This window comes from Simochromis diagramma, unplaced genomic scaffold (assembly GCF_900408965.1).
Source record: "Simochromis diagramma unplaced genomic scaffold, fSimDia1.1 OVJJ01000343.1, whole genome shotgun sequence".
Taxonomy (NCBI): Eukaryota; Metazoa; Chordata; class Actinopteri; order Cichliformes; family Cichlidae; genus Simochromis; species Simochromis diagramma.
In genome coordinates this window covers 7238847-7252106 of record NW_024386831.1, presented here as the reverse complement: position 1 = coordinate 7252106, position 13260 = coordinate 7238847, and the positions used below count along the sequence as shown (strand labels likewise).

At 44.1% G+C, this 13260-nt stretch overlaps 1 protein-coding gene across 6 annotated transcripts in view; it reads left to right on the top strand.

Annotated features, from left to right (window-relative positions):
• LOC120731025 (neuropilin-2-like) overlaps nucleotides 1-13260 on the top strand; it is a 90539-nt gene that overhangs the window by 24435 nt on the left and 52844 nt on the right. For all 6 annotated transcript variants that reach the window (XM_040027754.1, XM_040027750.1, XM_040027755.1 and 3 more), the window contains exons 3-7: nucleotides 164-345; nucleotides 7075-7302; nucleotides 9342-9497; nucleotides 9588-9757; nucleotides 13102-13257. In XM_040027754.1, coding sequence (XP_039883688.1) covers nucleotides 164-345; nucleotides 7075-7302; nucleotides 9342-9497; nucleotides 9588-9757; nucleotides 13102-13257 — 892 coding nt within the window. The remainder of the gene's footprint in view (nucleotides 1-163; nucleotides 346-7074; nucleotides 7303-9341; nucleotides 9498-9587; nucleotides 9758-13101; nucleotides 13258-13260) is intronic.

Sequence of the window (13260 nt, the reverse complement as noted above, 5' to 3'; positions counted from 1 at the left end):
CTCATCAGTCTACTAATGCAATGCTTTCAGATGTTCTCGAATATACTCGGGTATTTTAGGCTGAACGTGATTGGTGAATGTGTGTTTCTGCCTGCGACCGAGCTCTGAATCGCCACTGGAAATTCTGCCCAGGTGTTTAGTGAGGTGTGTTTGTGTGTCGCAGGTATGACTATGTAGAGATCCATGACGGGAACTCAGAGTCAGCTGACCTACTGGGGAAGCACTGCAGCAACATCGCCCCCCCGCCGATCATATCCTCAGGGCCTGCGCTCCACATCAAGTTTGTGTCAGACTACGCCCACCAGGGGGCGGGGTTCTCGCTCCGCTATGAAATCTTCAAAACTGGTAAGTTTTCACTTACGCTGCTCTTTTTTTAAAATATATATATATATATAAAGAGAATAAAGATCCTTTGATACTGAACAGTTTGTATTCAGTGGTTGAATCATGGGCGGATGTGGTTAGCACATTTGGGCTTCTGTGTGGAGTTTGCATGCTCTACCTAAGCCAGGCTGCTCCAGTTTCATCCAACAGTCCAAAGACATGATGACACGGACTGGTACTGATGGAGTCCCTGCAAGTACACCCCATCCCACAATGCATCGGGGCAACATGGGGTTCAGTATTTTAACCAGCAGAGTGGAGGATTCTGATTGGTGGATGACCCGCTCTATCACCTGAGCCACAGTCACTCAACATACTTTTTTCTGACTTGTGTGGATGCCTGCCTTTGTCATCCTCCAGCCTCTCCCCCTGTGTTGGCTGCGACAGGCTCCAGCCCAGGTGACACGGATTGCAGACTCAAGCTTAATAACCTGTAATGACATTTATTAAATTAGAATTTAAACTGCCAGGACAACCCCAGTACGACACTGTTGTACGGCTGACAAAGCCCTCTTCATCGGCACCCATAAAGTCTATCCAGCACTCCCAAAAAGGACATTATCACTGTAAATGACCCGCACACGCGGGCAGCCTTAACAGTGAGTGAACAGGATTTTATAAGAACTGCACCCATGAATAGGCTATTAGTAACTGTATTACAAGCTAGCAGAGGATTGAACATGCTTCATTAGGCGACCAAGACTCGTTTATCTCCCTGGTGTCAATGGAGACAGAGCGAAAACCACGAGAGACGCAGCCGAGGACCCTCGAGAGCTCTTTAGTCTGTCCAGGCAAGACATCTCTTCCCTTCATGGCACTTTGTGTGTGTGTAGAAGTGTGTGTATCCGACACGGCTCCCCTTCACGCTGCTACGGGTCAGCCAAAGCGAGACCAATTGAGATCAAGGGCATGCGAGACAGAGAGGCGCGTAGCGTCGGCCCCATGGCCATCTTGTCCCGTTCCCCCTGAAAGCATTCCACACATGCCTGCTTAATTGAGTCCTGAGCCCTGCTCCCCTGAGACACACAAACACACACATGCACACACACAGAGGGCTGAGGTTACTAACACAACACGTGTGCTTGTTGGTGTTTCTCACTTGCTGGCACCAGCGTTTTGGGATTTCTTGTCTTTCCCTCCGTGCATGCGTGCATGCGTGTGTGTGTGTGTGTGTGTGTGTGTGTGTGTGTGTGTGTGTGTGTGACTGTTACACAAGACAGAGTCCACCTGATGAACATGAGTGTCAGCGTTCACACTCAAGCACCCGAGGGAGAAATAGAGAGCGACAAATTGTGAATCAGTTACTTTGTTTTGAATTTATCATCAAGTCATTTCTCTTTTTCTTTGCATGTAAACACTCGTTTGTGTCTCTTTTTAATCTTAACTCCATAATTCCAACACATTACTGTAGTTTATTCAGTAAAATGTATGTAATGTGCAGCTTAATGAGCAAGAAAAGCATTCTTTGTTCATCGCATTTCTCAGTTTCTGCCATTTGTGGTTTGGAAATGCTGATGATGTGTGCAGTTAGGCTGACATTAAAACATTACAAATACCTTGTTTGGGTATTTTGCCATAACTACAATCACACATTTATTGTGTTTAAATGGTCAAACGTTTTATTTGAGATATGAGAAATACTTTTAACTCATTCTACTTATCAAATTTTAATATGTAACCACTTAAATCCAACTCCTATGAATCCTCTGCAGGACTTTTCTTAGTTAGTTTGTGTGTGTGTGTGTGTGTGTGTGTGTGTGTGTGTGTGTGTGTGTGTCCAGCCTTTTCTGGCAGTAATGATGGAGCCATTTGGAAAATTCAAGCTGTTGTCATACGGCTAACAAGATCTTGTTATCCTGGAAGGTGCAACTGAGCGTCTGGTTGTGTGGATGACTCGATTTTGTGTGTGAGTGTATGCTAGACAATCTGTATACCCTCATGGAGAACCATCTAAATTTATATCTGTTTTTGGCACCTGCACATTCAGTTCTGTTCAATGAAAAAGAAAGATGAAAAAGCTTCTCTTCTCCTCTTTTCCTGCATTTTCACGGCCTCCACTTACGGGTAAATATAGTCTCACTGCTTGGCACAAAAATATGTGGAACAAAACAAGACAGAAACTTCTTGAGAAGAGCTTTAAGTTTATGCATTGTCCTCTTTTTAAAAAAAACATTCACCACAGCTCTTCTTCTTTTAAATTTCTTCCAAAATTTGAATTTATGACTATTTTTTGCTTTGATGTAATTCATCCGTTCACTTCGTTGACCTTTCTCTCATTTTATTTGATTTCCTCCAGTAGCAGTAAACATCGTTGCACCGAGACACTGTTTACTGGGGTGAGAGCCTTGCTGTTTCTTGGAAGAGGAAGGCTTGATTTCTCAGGAGCATAACATTCAAAATTAAATTAAACTGAATCTTTCCAATTCAAAAAAAAAATTCTTTGTGAATCTGAAGCTCACACTGAAGTCTTTGTTATAAGAAAGTTCAGTGATTCGCTCAGTTTCAGTGCCCTGTGTTGTTGGATTGTTAGCATTTCAATGCCTTAACTCGCTTGGCTGAACATTTAGAGGACGCCTTGGCTACAAACCCTTCCTGTTACTGGGGTGTGTTATGGAGTGAGGAGTAGGTTTGCATGGAGAACACAGGCACATGTAATGCATTCACACATACATGTGCACGAACATGGGAGGCTCACGCGTGCACGCCAGTAGCCGCCATTAAAGTCGAAGCACATAAACAGACATAAAATATAAACAACGGAAATGTCAAAACAAAACGACGTGCTACTGTTGTTATTGTTTACAGCCCTGTTGCTATGGAGATTGTAGTAAGATTCCAGCCAATGGAAACACAGCCGACCAATCAAATTTCACTGTCTAGGCAGTGTGCCCCCAGCTGTTATTGTGACCCAGAACTCACCACACACACACGAATTCAGTGATGCAGGCTGAAGGGTTACTCACAAATGCAGGGCAGCTTGCGTGTCTGCATGGAGATGTTAATTCACACACACACACAGACACACACACACACACACACACACTGCTTATCTTTGCATTAGTGGACATTTCACTAATTAATAGTGTAGACGCACCCTGGCCTGAACTTGAGCCGAGCCTAACCTTAAACCTTTAACACTAACCCAAAACCGAACGCTCACACTGAGTTAAGAACGCGACCTCGTGGGCAACAGTTTCTGACCTAAATGTGAAGTGATTGAAACTGAGCAAAACAATTTCTGTGAGTAATACAAGCACACCCACGCACACCTTCCCACACATGCGCACACTCAGCCACCTCTCTCTATACATGCACTAGGCGTGTAATGTGGAAGCTGTCGTGACGATCCTTCCGATTACCGCTGTTGTTTCCTTTCTGCCTAATGGCTTCAGGCGCTTCCTCTCTGCCTCTGTCCGGCTACCCATCGAGTCAGTTCATTAGACTGTTAAACCAATCACGTCGCTCCCTCCTGCCGTCGCTGAATTTTATTGAAGAAAGTGGATCCAGATCTGACCTAGCAACAAGCAAAAGGTGCCCCGAGCTTAAAGGAGTGCAACAAAGAGCAGAATTGTCTTTAAAATATTCAATAAATTTACAGTTAATTAGGAATCTTTCACTTATCTGCAGAGTTTCAGCTCCAAAACAGATGCAAATATCAAATTTCCAATGTTTCACTCCGTTACACATCACTGAAGAATCACAGTGTTTTGAACTTTTAGTAAACTGGAGTGGGATGACTACAGGGATGGCAGTTAGTTTTCATGTCAGAGTGAGTTTATAAAGAGAAATCCTCAGTGATGCAGTGACAGAGGCTCAAATGTAATGTCAGAGTTTCAGCGCCACGAGCCTCCAACTTAAACAACGCTGCAGTGGAATCCAAACACATATGGAAAGCAAGGCTGCGGCTGCGCTGGAGCTGTTAAACTGTGTGTGGTCGCCTTTCAGTGTGTGTATGTTACAGTAAATCTGCTCTGCATGTGGACGTGTGTGTGTTTGTTAGAGATTGATGAAAGGAGAGCCCGAGAGCCTGGTGAAGGCTTGGAAAGGAGCTTGAATAAAATGTAGAGCTTCACATAAACAAACGTGCAGATTTTTATGGGAATTATATTTTATGTTCACATTTAAGATAAATAAAAGTGTTTACATGCACTCACAAGCTTATAATTTTAAAACACACACTGAGAAAGTTGGTCCTATCTCTCAGTGCCTTGCGAGCCTTAAGCGCCATCACCAAATCTACCCAGCAACACACACGCACCCTCATGCAGACACACACACGGCACGCTAACCGCAGTTCCCCAACCCTTACAAGTTAAACACGTGTTTCTTTCACACCTACCCGCTTCAAACAGATGGGAAGGAAGGTGAACACAAAAGGAAATCGGAGAAGGTGGAGGTAGAGAGCGAGACGGGACAGACTGGAGGAAGATGGGAGAAAGGAGGGCACAAGTGTTTTTGCAGAGTCCACTAACGTGAAGTAATGAAAGGGGAAAAAATCACTGCGGGCAGAAAACTGGTCAGGCGTTTACTCTACACATGCACGGGCACTCGCACTAATAGTCACACGGGCTCGCGCTATTCAGTGATGGACTCTGCAGGGGGGCCAGACGCAACGAGCGACAGTGTTTGTCTCTGGGTGAGCGTGTGTTTGCTCGCATCTGAGGTCACCGCACGAGGGAAAAGGTCACAATAACAAGAAAAATAGACCAGGGAGGAAGAGGAAGAACCGGGATATATGCATGCAGGCCATCTTTATCAAACTAAAGATAGATGACGTTGTGGAAAATTAATGATGCCAGAAATAAAGGAGACATTCGGTAAACAAAGCAGAATGTGAGAAAAGTCCACAGACGATGCTTTGGTTTATCGGAGCTGGCATAAATCAGTCACATGTCCCGGCAGATTTATGCATTTGCTGAGTGAAATTCCACAGACTGAAAAAAAGCAGGGAGGAGACAGAGACATGTGTTGTATTTTGTTCATTCGCAAATATAGAAAGCTACGATGAGCGATCGTTGTGACCATGTGGACGATGCTGTAAGAACAACTAAGCATCTGTGGTGTCTGAAGTGTTCGTGTGCGTGTCATCAGGGCCGAGTGTCGACTATGAGCAGCAGAAACATTTGGTTAAAATGTCTACTCGTCTTTAGTCATTCAAGTTTCCTTTACACGCTGACTTACGCTCACTATTAGCTGCAGTGATCCATTACAGCGGGTCTGTTTATCCACAGTACTTTGATACATTTAGAAACATTTTTGCAGCTTCCATGTAATTTTGTAACACAAGTACAAAGTAAAATGTCACCTTTAATGTCATTTGATCAGATAAAATATACATTCAGTTCATACCAAACACATTTTCCTTAAAGATTAAGCATTTAATCACATAAACCTTTGATTTTATATATTTATATATTTTGGATTTTACTCAAAAATGTTGCTTCATGTTTATTTAGGGTGAATTTTTTTTTGAGTGTACGCCATCTGTTTAGTTATGCATGTAAGTCAGAATGAAACAGACTTAAAGCTCCAAAAACCCGTTGGGTTGCTGTGAAAAGCATAAAACACAAGCTGTTAGCACTAAAGAATTCAGCTGAAACGTGTCTATTGTACAGGTTGTTGCAAACACACGTAGTTTAGGTTCATTTTTACAATGCCACAGAGCTCACAGTGTTTTAGTGTCTGCTAACTTCTCTTCATTAACTCATGAGAGACATGAGTTACCCTAAGAGGCTTAGACAGTGTTTGGTCTTATGGCTGGGTGGCCTGGAATAATGGTCCAGTTGGTGCAAGCACACTGTGTGCGTGCATTAATAGAGAGGGTAACACCGCCCTGTCACAGCATGTTTATGTGTGCGTGACTGTGCGCATGTATTATGATGTCTAAAGCTCCTCTTAACTGCTGGACCACCCGTCCATGACACCGTCAGCAGACCGTCTGTCTCTCTCACTCCTCTTATTCTGTTTGTCTCGTACCATCTCCAGTGTTGCTAATTTTTCTTAAAGATTGCAGCGGGTTTGAAACTCTGTGCTTTTTCCCAGGAATTGTCAGCAATAGAAAGTCTGGCTTAAGTGCACTTAAAACGTGGGCCGATCCTTTTCTTTCTGCATACTGAAACTTGGCATTCGGTGCAGAATATTAGTGCTTTTTTTTGTGGTCTTGCACAACGTGGAAAAGTTGGGGATTTACCACCTTAGAAAGGCAATATTTAATATGAGTTGACTTTTTGTGTTTGTTTTTTTGAGCTGGAAAAACAAACAAAGAAATTAGCCGTCTGTTATCTTACAGCTTTGTCCTCTGTGAAACCCTCGGCCTGTGTCTGTCCATGAGATCGGCCTTTATGTGAACTCGAGCTACTTAAGCACACTCATTGACACTCTGTAGCCCCAATCATAGACATATATTATGTGAAGTGGATGTTTTAGTATCTAAATAAAACTGAGATAGCAGAGCTGGGAGTTATGAAACAGAGAAACATGCACTGAGTTGAGTTTAAAGTGCTCGCCTCTAAAAACAGCACCTCTGGGTGTCTGCCCGGAGTAATGTCATTAGTTTGAAGTGTAATTCTTCTCTAAACAAATCTTGTTCCAAGATTTTTCCAGTTAATGATTTAAATCAACGTTTAACTGCTATTAACATGAAGTTTTGATTAATGTACACAACGTTTTGTTTCTCTGTCTTCATCCCAGGTTCAGACTGTTCCCGTAACTTTACCAGTCCCACGGGCCTCGTCGAGTCCCCGGGATTTCCCGACAAATACCCCCACAACCTCGAGTGCGCCTTCATCATCATTGTCCCGCCCAGAATGGATGTCACCCTCACCTTCCTCACCTTTGACCTGGAGAACGATCCCCTGCCAGGTGGAGATGGAGACTGCAAGTACGACTGGCTGGAAGTTTGGGACGGGCTCCCGGGAGGTACGACATTTATGCTTCGGATCTGTCGGATCGAGTGATCACTGCGTTATTGTCACGGCTGCTGCGATGATGCTGATGGAGATGTCAAACTATTTCTCAGCCTTGTCATGAGTCAGTGCAGAGAGCAAAGTGAGTAATATATGCGCTCTGCCCTGCCTACATCATTATTGACCGAGGTGGAGTAGCAGCTATTTTAGAAGCTATGCGTTGGTAGATGAAAGCTAAGCTTACAGGCAGGATGCTGGCACCCACTGTGGAGAAACAATGCAACTTTTCAAGGGAAAAAAATAGCAACTGTTGAGCAAAGGGAGAAAAGAAAGGGAGTGAGAGGAGGAACAGTGGAGGGTGGGATATTTCTGGTCTAACTGCTACAAGAACTGGAAGTTTAGAAGGACTCCAACTCCGAGGCGCACAACCCTTGGACTGAGTTTCAAGCAATGGAAGAGGTAGAAAGAAACAGGAGAAAGAGAAGTCATCGACTGCTGGGAACGCTGGAGCAAAGGAATGACCTCTGGTCTACCTTCGACAGGAGGAGTGGGAGAACAAAGCTGGGCTGGAAAGACGTCCAGAAAGAAGCATTTAAATATTTGGAAAACTTTGCCAATTTTATTTTAACTTTTAAAACTTTGCTTTAAAAACTGTCAGAGTATAGACACAGAGGATATTAAACAAGTATTATAAAACCATTAAAAACATGAAGCAAAGACTGACTGGAATAACACAGCGCTTTCCTTTCTGTAAACATGAATTTCGCCTTAGGCACAATGGAAAAACAGAGACACGATGCACATTACGGAGGAAGCAGCTTGAAGGGATACTAAAAAAATCCCTTTCTTCAGGGGTCAGAGAGAAGAGAAGACTTCTGCTTTGAGTGATGGAGGGAGGCAACGGGAAATACAGCGAGATGAAGAGGGAGAGGGTTGGAAAGGGAAGGAAATTTACTGGGTGAGAGTCAGAGGTGAAGGACTTTTAGTTTCAGGAATAAAAAAATCCTCGACAGGAAGAGTGAAAAGGCAAGCGGAAAGAGTCTGTTTTTTTTAACAGCAAAAGGTGAAAGGAGTGGGAAGGAGGGAGGAGACGCTGCGAGACAGCCAGCTGACCTAAAAATCGATTTATTCAAAATGTAAAGGGAACGAGAGCCTGATAATAAAACAGCGCTCACTCGATCAGCGGCAGAGACACCAAACGGTTGTTTTCAGTTTTTCCTCTGTGCACACATATGCACGAGTCATTTCTGTTGAGTTCGTTTTCATCTCCTAAAATCTAAACCCATCCATCCGAAATGGGAAGCCAAAAATATATAATCTTTAAAAATATTCACGTGTTTGCCTCCTCTCGTTTCTCTCGTCTTCTTTTCCTGCTTTCCTTTTCTCTCACCACAATCAAGAAAAGACTTATTACCATTATTTGCTCAAGAGCCCTATTTCAAATATCCACCCATTCCAAAAGGGAAGGGGAGAAAATCAATAGCACTGATCGATCGCCGGCTATTTTCTCTCCTCCTCCACAAACCTTCTCATGTGTATATGTGTGTGTGTAAAAGAAGAAGAAGTAGCAGGATGAGTCAACTATTTGTGTAACACTCACACACACACACACAGACCCTTGGGCTTTAAATCACACTCATCTGTTTGTGTTGACATATACAAGTTGTGGTATTAGAGAAGAAGACAGTAGAGGAATCACTTAGATCCACACACACACACACACACACACACACACACACACACACACACACACACACACACACACACACACACACACACACACACACACACGTACAGTATGTGTGTATTTGTATATATTAGTGCACTTTCTCAAACCGTGTCCAGATGGATGAAAGGAGGGAGGTGAGGACATGAGGGGGTGGAGTGATGAGCAGATGCAGGAAAATCAGTGCAAGTCATGAAGGATACAAATAAACAAGCGTGAGGTTAAAAGATGAAAAACATAAGATTATAATCTCGACCGTTGGACGTGTGCGATGTTCAGTAACACACAAACAAATAAATGATGACTAACTGCCGTTTGATTGACAGTGGGCCCTCTGATCGGTCGATACTGTGGGACCAGGGTGCCTCCCGAGATCCAGTCATCCACTGGGATCCTCTCTCTGTCCTTCCACACGGACATGGCCGTGGCTAAAGATGGCTTCTCGGCTCGCTATAACATGACGCACAAGGAAGTCAGCGAGAGTAAGCCGGAGTTTGTAGCGTGTTTTCTCTCAAAATAACGCAAACGAAACACGGATATTTGTCAAGATCTGCTCCCCCCTCCTCTTACAGCCTTCCACTGCAGTAACGCGTTCGGCATGGAGTCAGGAAAGATCACCGACGACCAGATCGCGGCGTCGTCGACCTTCGCCGACGAACGCTGGCTGCCGCGACAGGCCCGACTCAATTACAACGATAACGCATGGACGCCCTCGGACGACAGCAACAAGGAGTACATACAGGTATGAGTGTGTCCATCCGGAAACCTCACACGGTTCAAAAAGCCGCTCCTCGAACACCTCGAGCTCTGGAAAGATTATTTCACGGACGCTTCACTGTTTTATTTCCAGACCCTAATCCTTAAATGCAGAAGTTTACTCTGCCTAAACTAAAAACAGACTGCGCTCCCATCTTAACACCATATTTTTCCTCGTGTTGACATATCACACATAATAACTCTACCGCAGATATATTTGTCAGCGTATGTGGGAGAGCAAGTGAGAGAGACAGAGCGAGTGGGAGGTGTGGCGCTATCAAGGTTCAGCAGCTCGATGCCCGGGCAAGGCATTGTTTCCTGTGTTCCAGCTCTGTGCCAACTTTGCACCATCCCTGAGCTTGAGTTATGAGGCTGTCTGGGTGAGATGGGAAGGGAAGGCGAGGCCGACTCACCCCGTAAGACGGGGAAGACTCAGGCGGGTCAGAGGGCTGCTTTTCAGCCAGACACCTTTTGTAAACAACAGATTACCTTTTTGGTTGTCACGTAGGGGTAGCCTCACAAAGCCAGCACGCAGCTTTAGCGTTGTGCTTTGCAAAGGGACAAATACCTTTAGGGGGGACTGGTTTTGCTACAGGTGTGTTTTGTAGAAGAGGCTTTAACCTTTAATGTAACTAAGTAGTAAACATGGGATCTTTACTGGGGTTTCTTCCAGTTCTTTAAAAGGAGAAAGCATTTATAACTCACCAGTATGTTTAAAACGACTGTTTTTAAAGCCATTTACACATGTTTCCACATATATATTCATATTCATGCACACATGTTTGAAGGGGGGGATAAGGAAGCTTTCAGGACTTCTATCGATCAAAGAGCAGGCAGAAGAGCGAGCCTCGACCCTGATATGGCTGTTTCAGCAGACGAGTGACTTTCAAGATTGATTATCACTTAAACCCGTTTGACCTACGACCCCTAAAGCATTGCCTATTGAACGTTCTTTACAGGTTGCATTTGTTAACTAGTTAGGATCAGCTCAAGCATGGATTGACTAACCGCTGCATACCTTCTGTGTTTATTTTAGTCCTTTAAGGGATACAACTTCCTGTTTCAGACGTATGACATTTACACTTTCCTTATTTATTTTATCTTTATCTTGGAACCTTTTTTTGGAAGATGCTGCACGCCAGATTGCAAACTGCTGACCTTAACTTCTCCTACAGTTTTCTGACTTGCCTGGATGCCAGCTGCAAGGCTCAGTTTATTCCCAGGTTTCCTAAATTTACTACACAGTCAGAGTGCAATACGAGCCTAGCATCCATTTGTTTGTTAGCAGTGTCAGTAACTCAGATATGTATGCATTAAATGTTTTTAGAGGAAAAAATGTATGTATCTTTAGTGGCGGGCTGCAGAGATTAAACATTATTAAGCACATATTGTCTATGACAGACAAACGTCTCCTTTATGTTAGCTGGACCTGTGTCACAAACACAGTAGTCACAGACGTGGATTAGAAGCAGCACTTCAGACCTCATAAAAACACAGGAAGAGATTGTGGCCAAGAGGAAGTGCACAACGCCTCTCACAGCTGAAACCTCACACCCTCAGGGCCCCTCTCAAAAGTAGCTGACAGAAAACAATTTGTATAAAACACATTATTTCATTTCCATGTTTTTCCTGTTTTTCCTCGGACGCTCAGACAGACGATGTGATCTCACAGGGAGAAACTCCCGGTTTGCGTTGGGTTTGTGTCTCTGTGGTCGGCGGTGCTGTGGTCGGGGCATCGTGTTCCACAGAGGCTCTCAGCTGTTCCTCTGCATTAACACCTAGCACAGAGCAATGCCTCTGCATGCATGCATGTGTGTGTGTGTGTGTGTGTGTCCGCCTTGATGAGCAGCTGTCATAAATGCCAACGTGCCTCTCCTTCTTGTATCTTGCACCCTGTGGAGTCTTACAGCTTAGTGCTTGTGAGTGCAGGGCTGAGTTTTCAGATCAGGCGTGCTTTAATAAATTTAGGATAGCTCCTCTATTCTATTCTATTCTGTTCTATTCTATTCTATTCTATTCTATTCTATTCTGGCCTGGCTCACTGAGGTGTGGTGCAGATTGATGATGCGAGTGCTGGTGGCTCTGTTATTCTAACAGCTCTGTGATTGATGAGGGACCTTCCTACCTTCTTTGGGAAGTCTCACTTAGCCCTCAACCCCCCTGGATTTCATTCTCTTTTCTCCCTCTTCCTCCCATACTCACCCCGCCTTCTCCTCTCATCCGTTCCTCTCCTCGGTTTCGTGTTATCGATTAGTTGTCTTGGTGGATCTCTGTCTGGCCCTGCCGGTGCACGCCTGTGTGTGTGTTTGGTGGAAGTAATCTGGAACACCTGTCTCTCTGACAGATAACAAACGCAGCATTTTACCTCCCCTGGTGTTTTGTACGATACCTCAGTGGGACATACAGCACACACTTGCACAGCAAACACACACAACAAGTTCTGATTAATCTGCAGGTTTCTGCAGCTCCAGTCGAGGAGAGCAAATGTTGTAATCTACACTCGAACTTTTCTCATCTGCTCCTCTGTGTGTGTGTCTTTAAAAATGTGAAATACTCGGGTTAAAGAATCACAGGTGTGCTCTGATCCTGGCAGGTAACTCCACTAAAGCTTCAGTGATTTATATTAATACATTTTACTTCAGGTATTTTCAGACCGGCAGTGTTTGTTATAAATATGCAGCCGTTCATTAGCAGTGTTCAGTGTCTTCCCAAACACCATCACTTATTGTTTCTTTAGACTCCTTCCATATTGAGAGAATTTATAACAACGTCTTGTTATTTTCCGTTGTTATTTAAATACCTTCATCGCTCTGCTGTGTTTACTCGTTTTGGGCACTATGGAGCAAATAAATTCGAGTCTACTTCAGGGACCTTGAAATCCCGGAGTTTGAAGCTTCGCATCCTACACAGTGCTTCCCATGTATAATGCAACGCAGCGAGCAGCATGCCAGCCACGTAGTGTAGCATCCACAATCAGGACGGGGAGGTGATTATAGCTATTGTATGGGAGGAAATTAAAATGAGCCCCGGGTCATTACTATCGATCTGCCAGGAGAGAGCCGCAGAGTGGAAAGAAACCGAGAGGAGTAGATGAGGAGGGGAGGAGAGAGTGCCGAACGGGGGAGATGGATGCAGATAACTCCAGGTGTATATTTGTGGGATTATTTTTGTGTGTCTTCAACTGCTGTTGCACTTAAAAGGTCTTCAGACATTTCTTTGATCAACGATAGCTTTAGAATGAAATCTTACATCTTCAGTACATTTGAGTCTGAGGATTTCTCATCATTTTCTTATTAAGTAAAAGTTTAAAACCTTTCTCTCCCCAAACAGGTGGACCTCCATACTCTGAAGGTGCTTACCGGCATTGCCACACAGGGCGCCATTTCAAAGGAAACGCAGAAGAATTACTTTGTTACCTCCTTCAAGCTAGAGGTCAGCACGAACGGAGAAGACTGGATGATCTACAGACACGGCAAAAACCATAAGGTA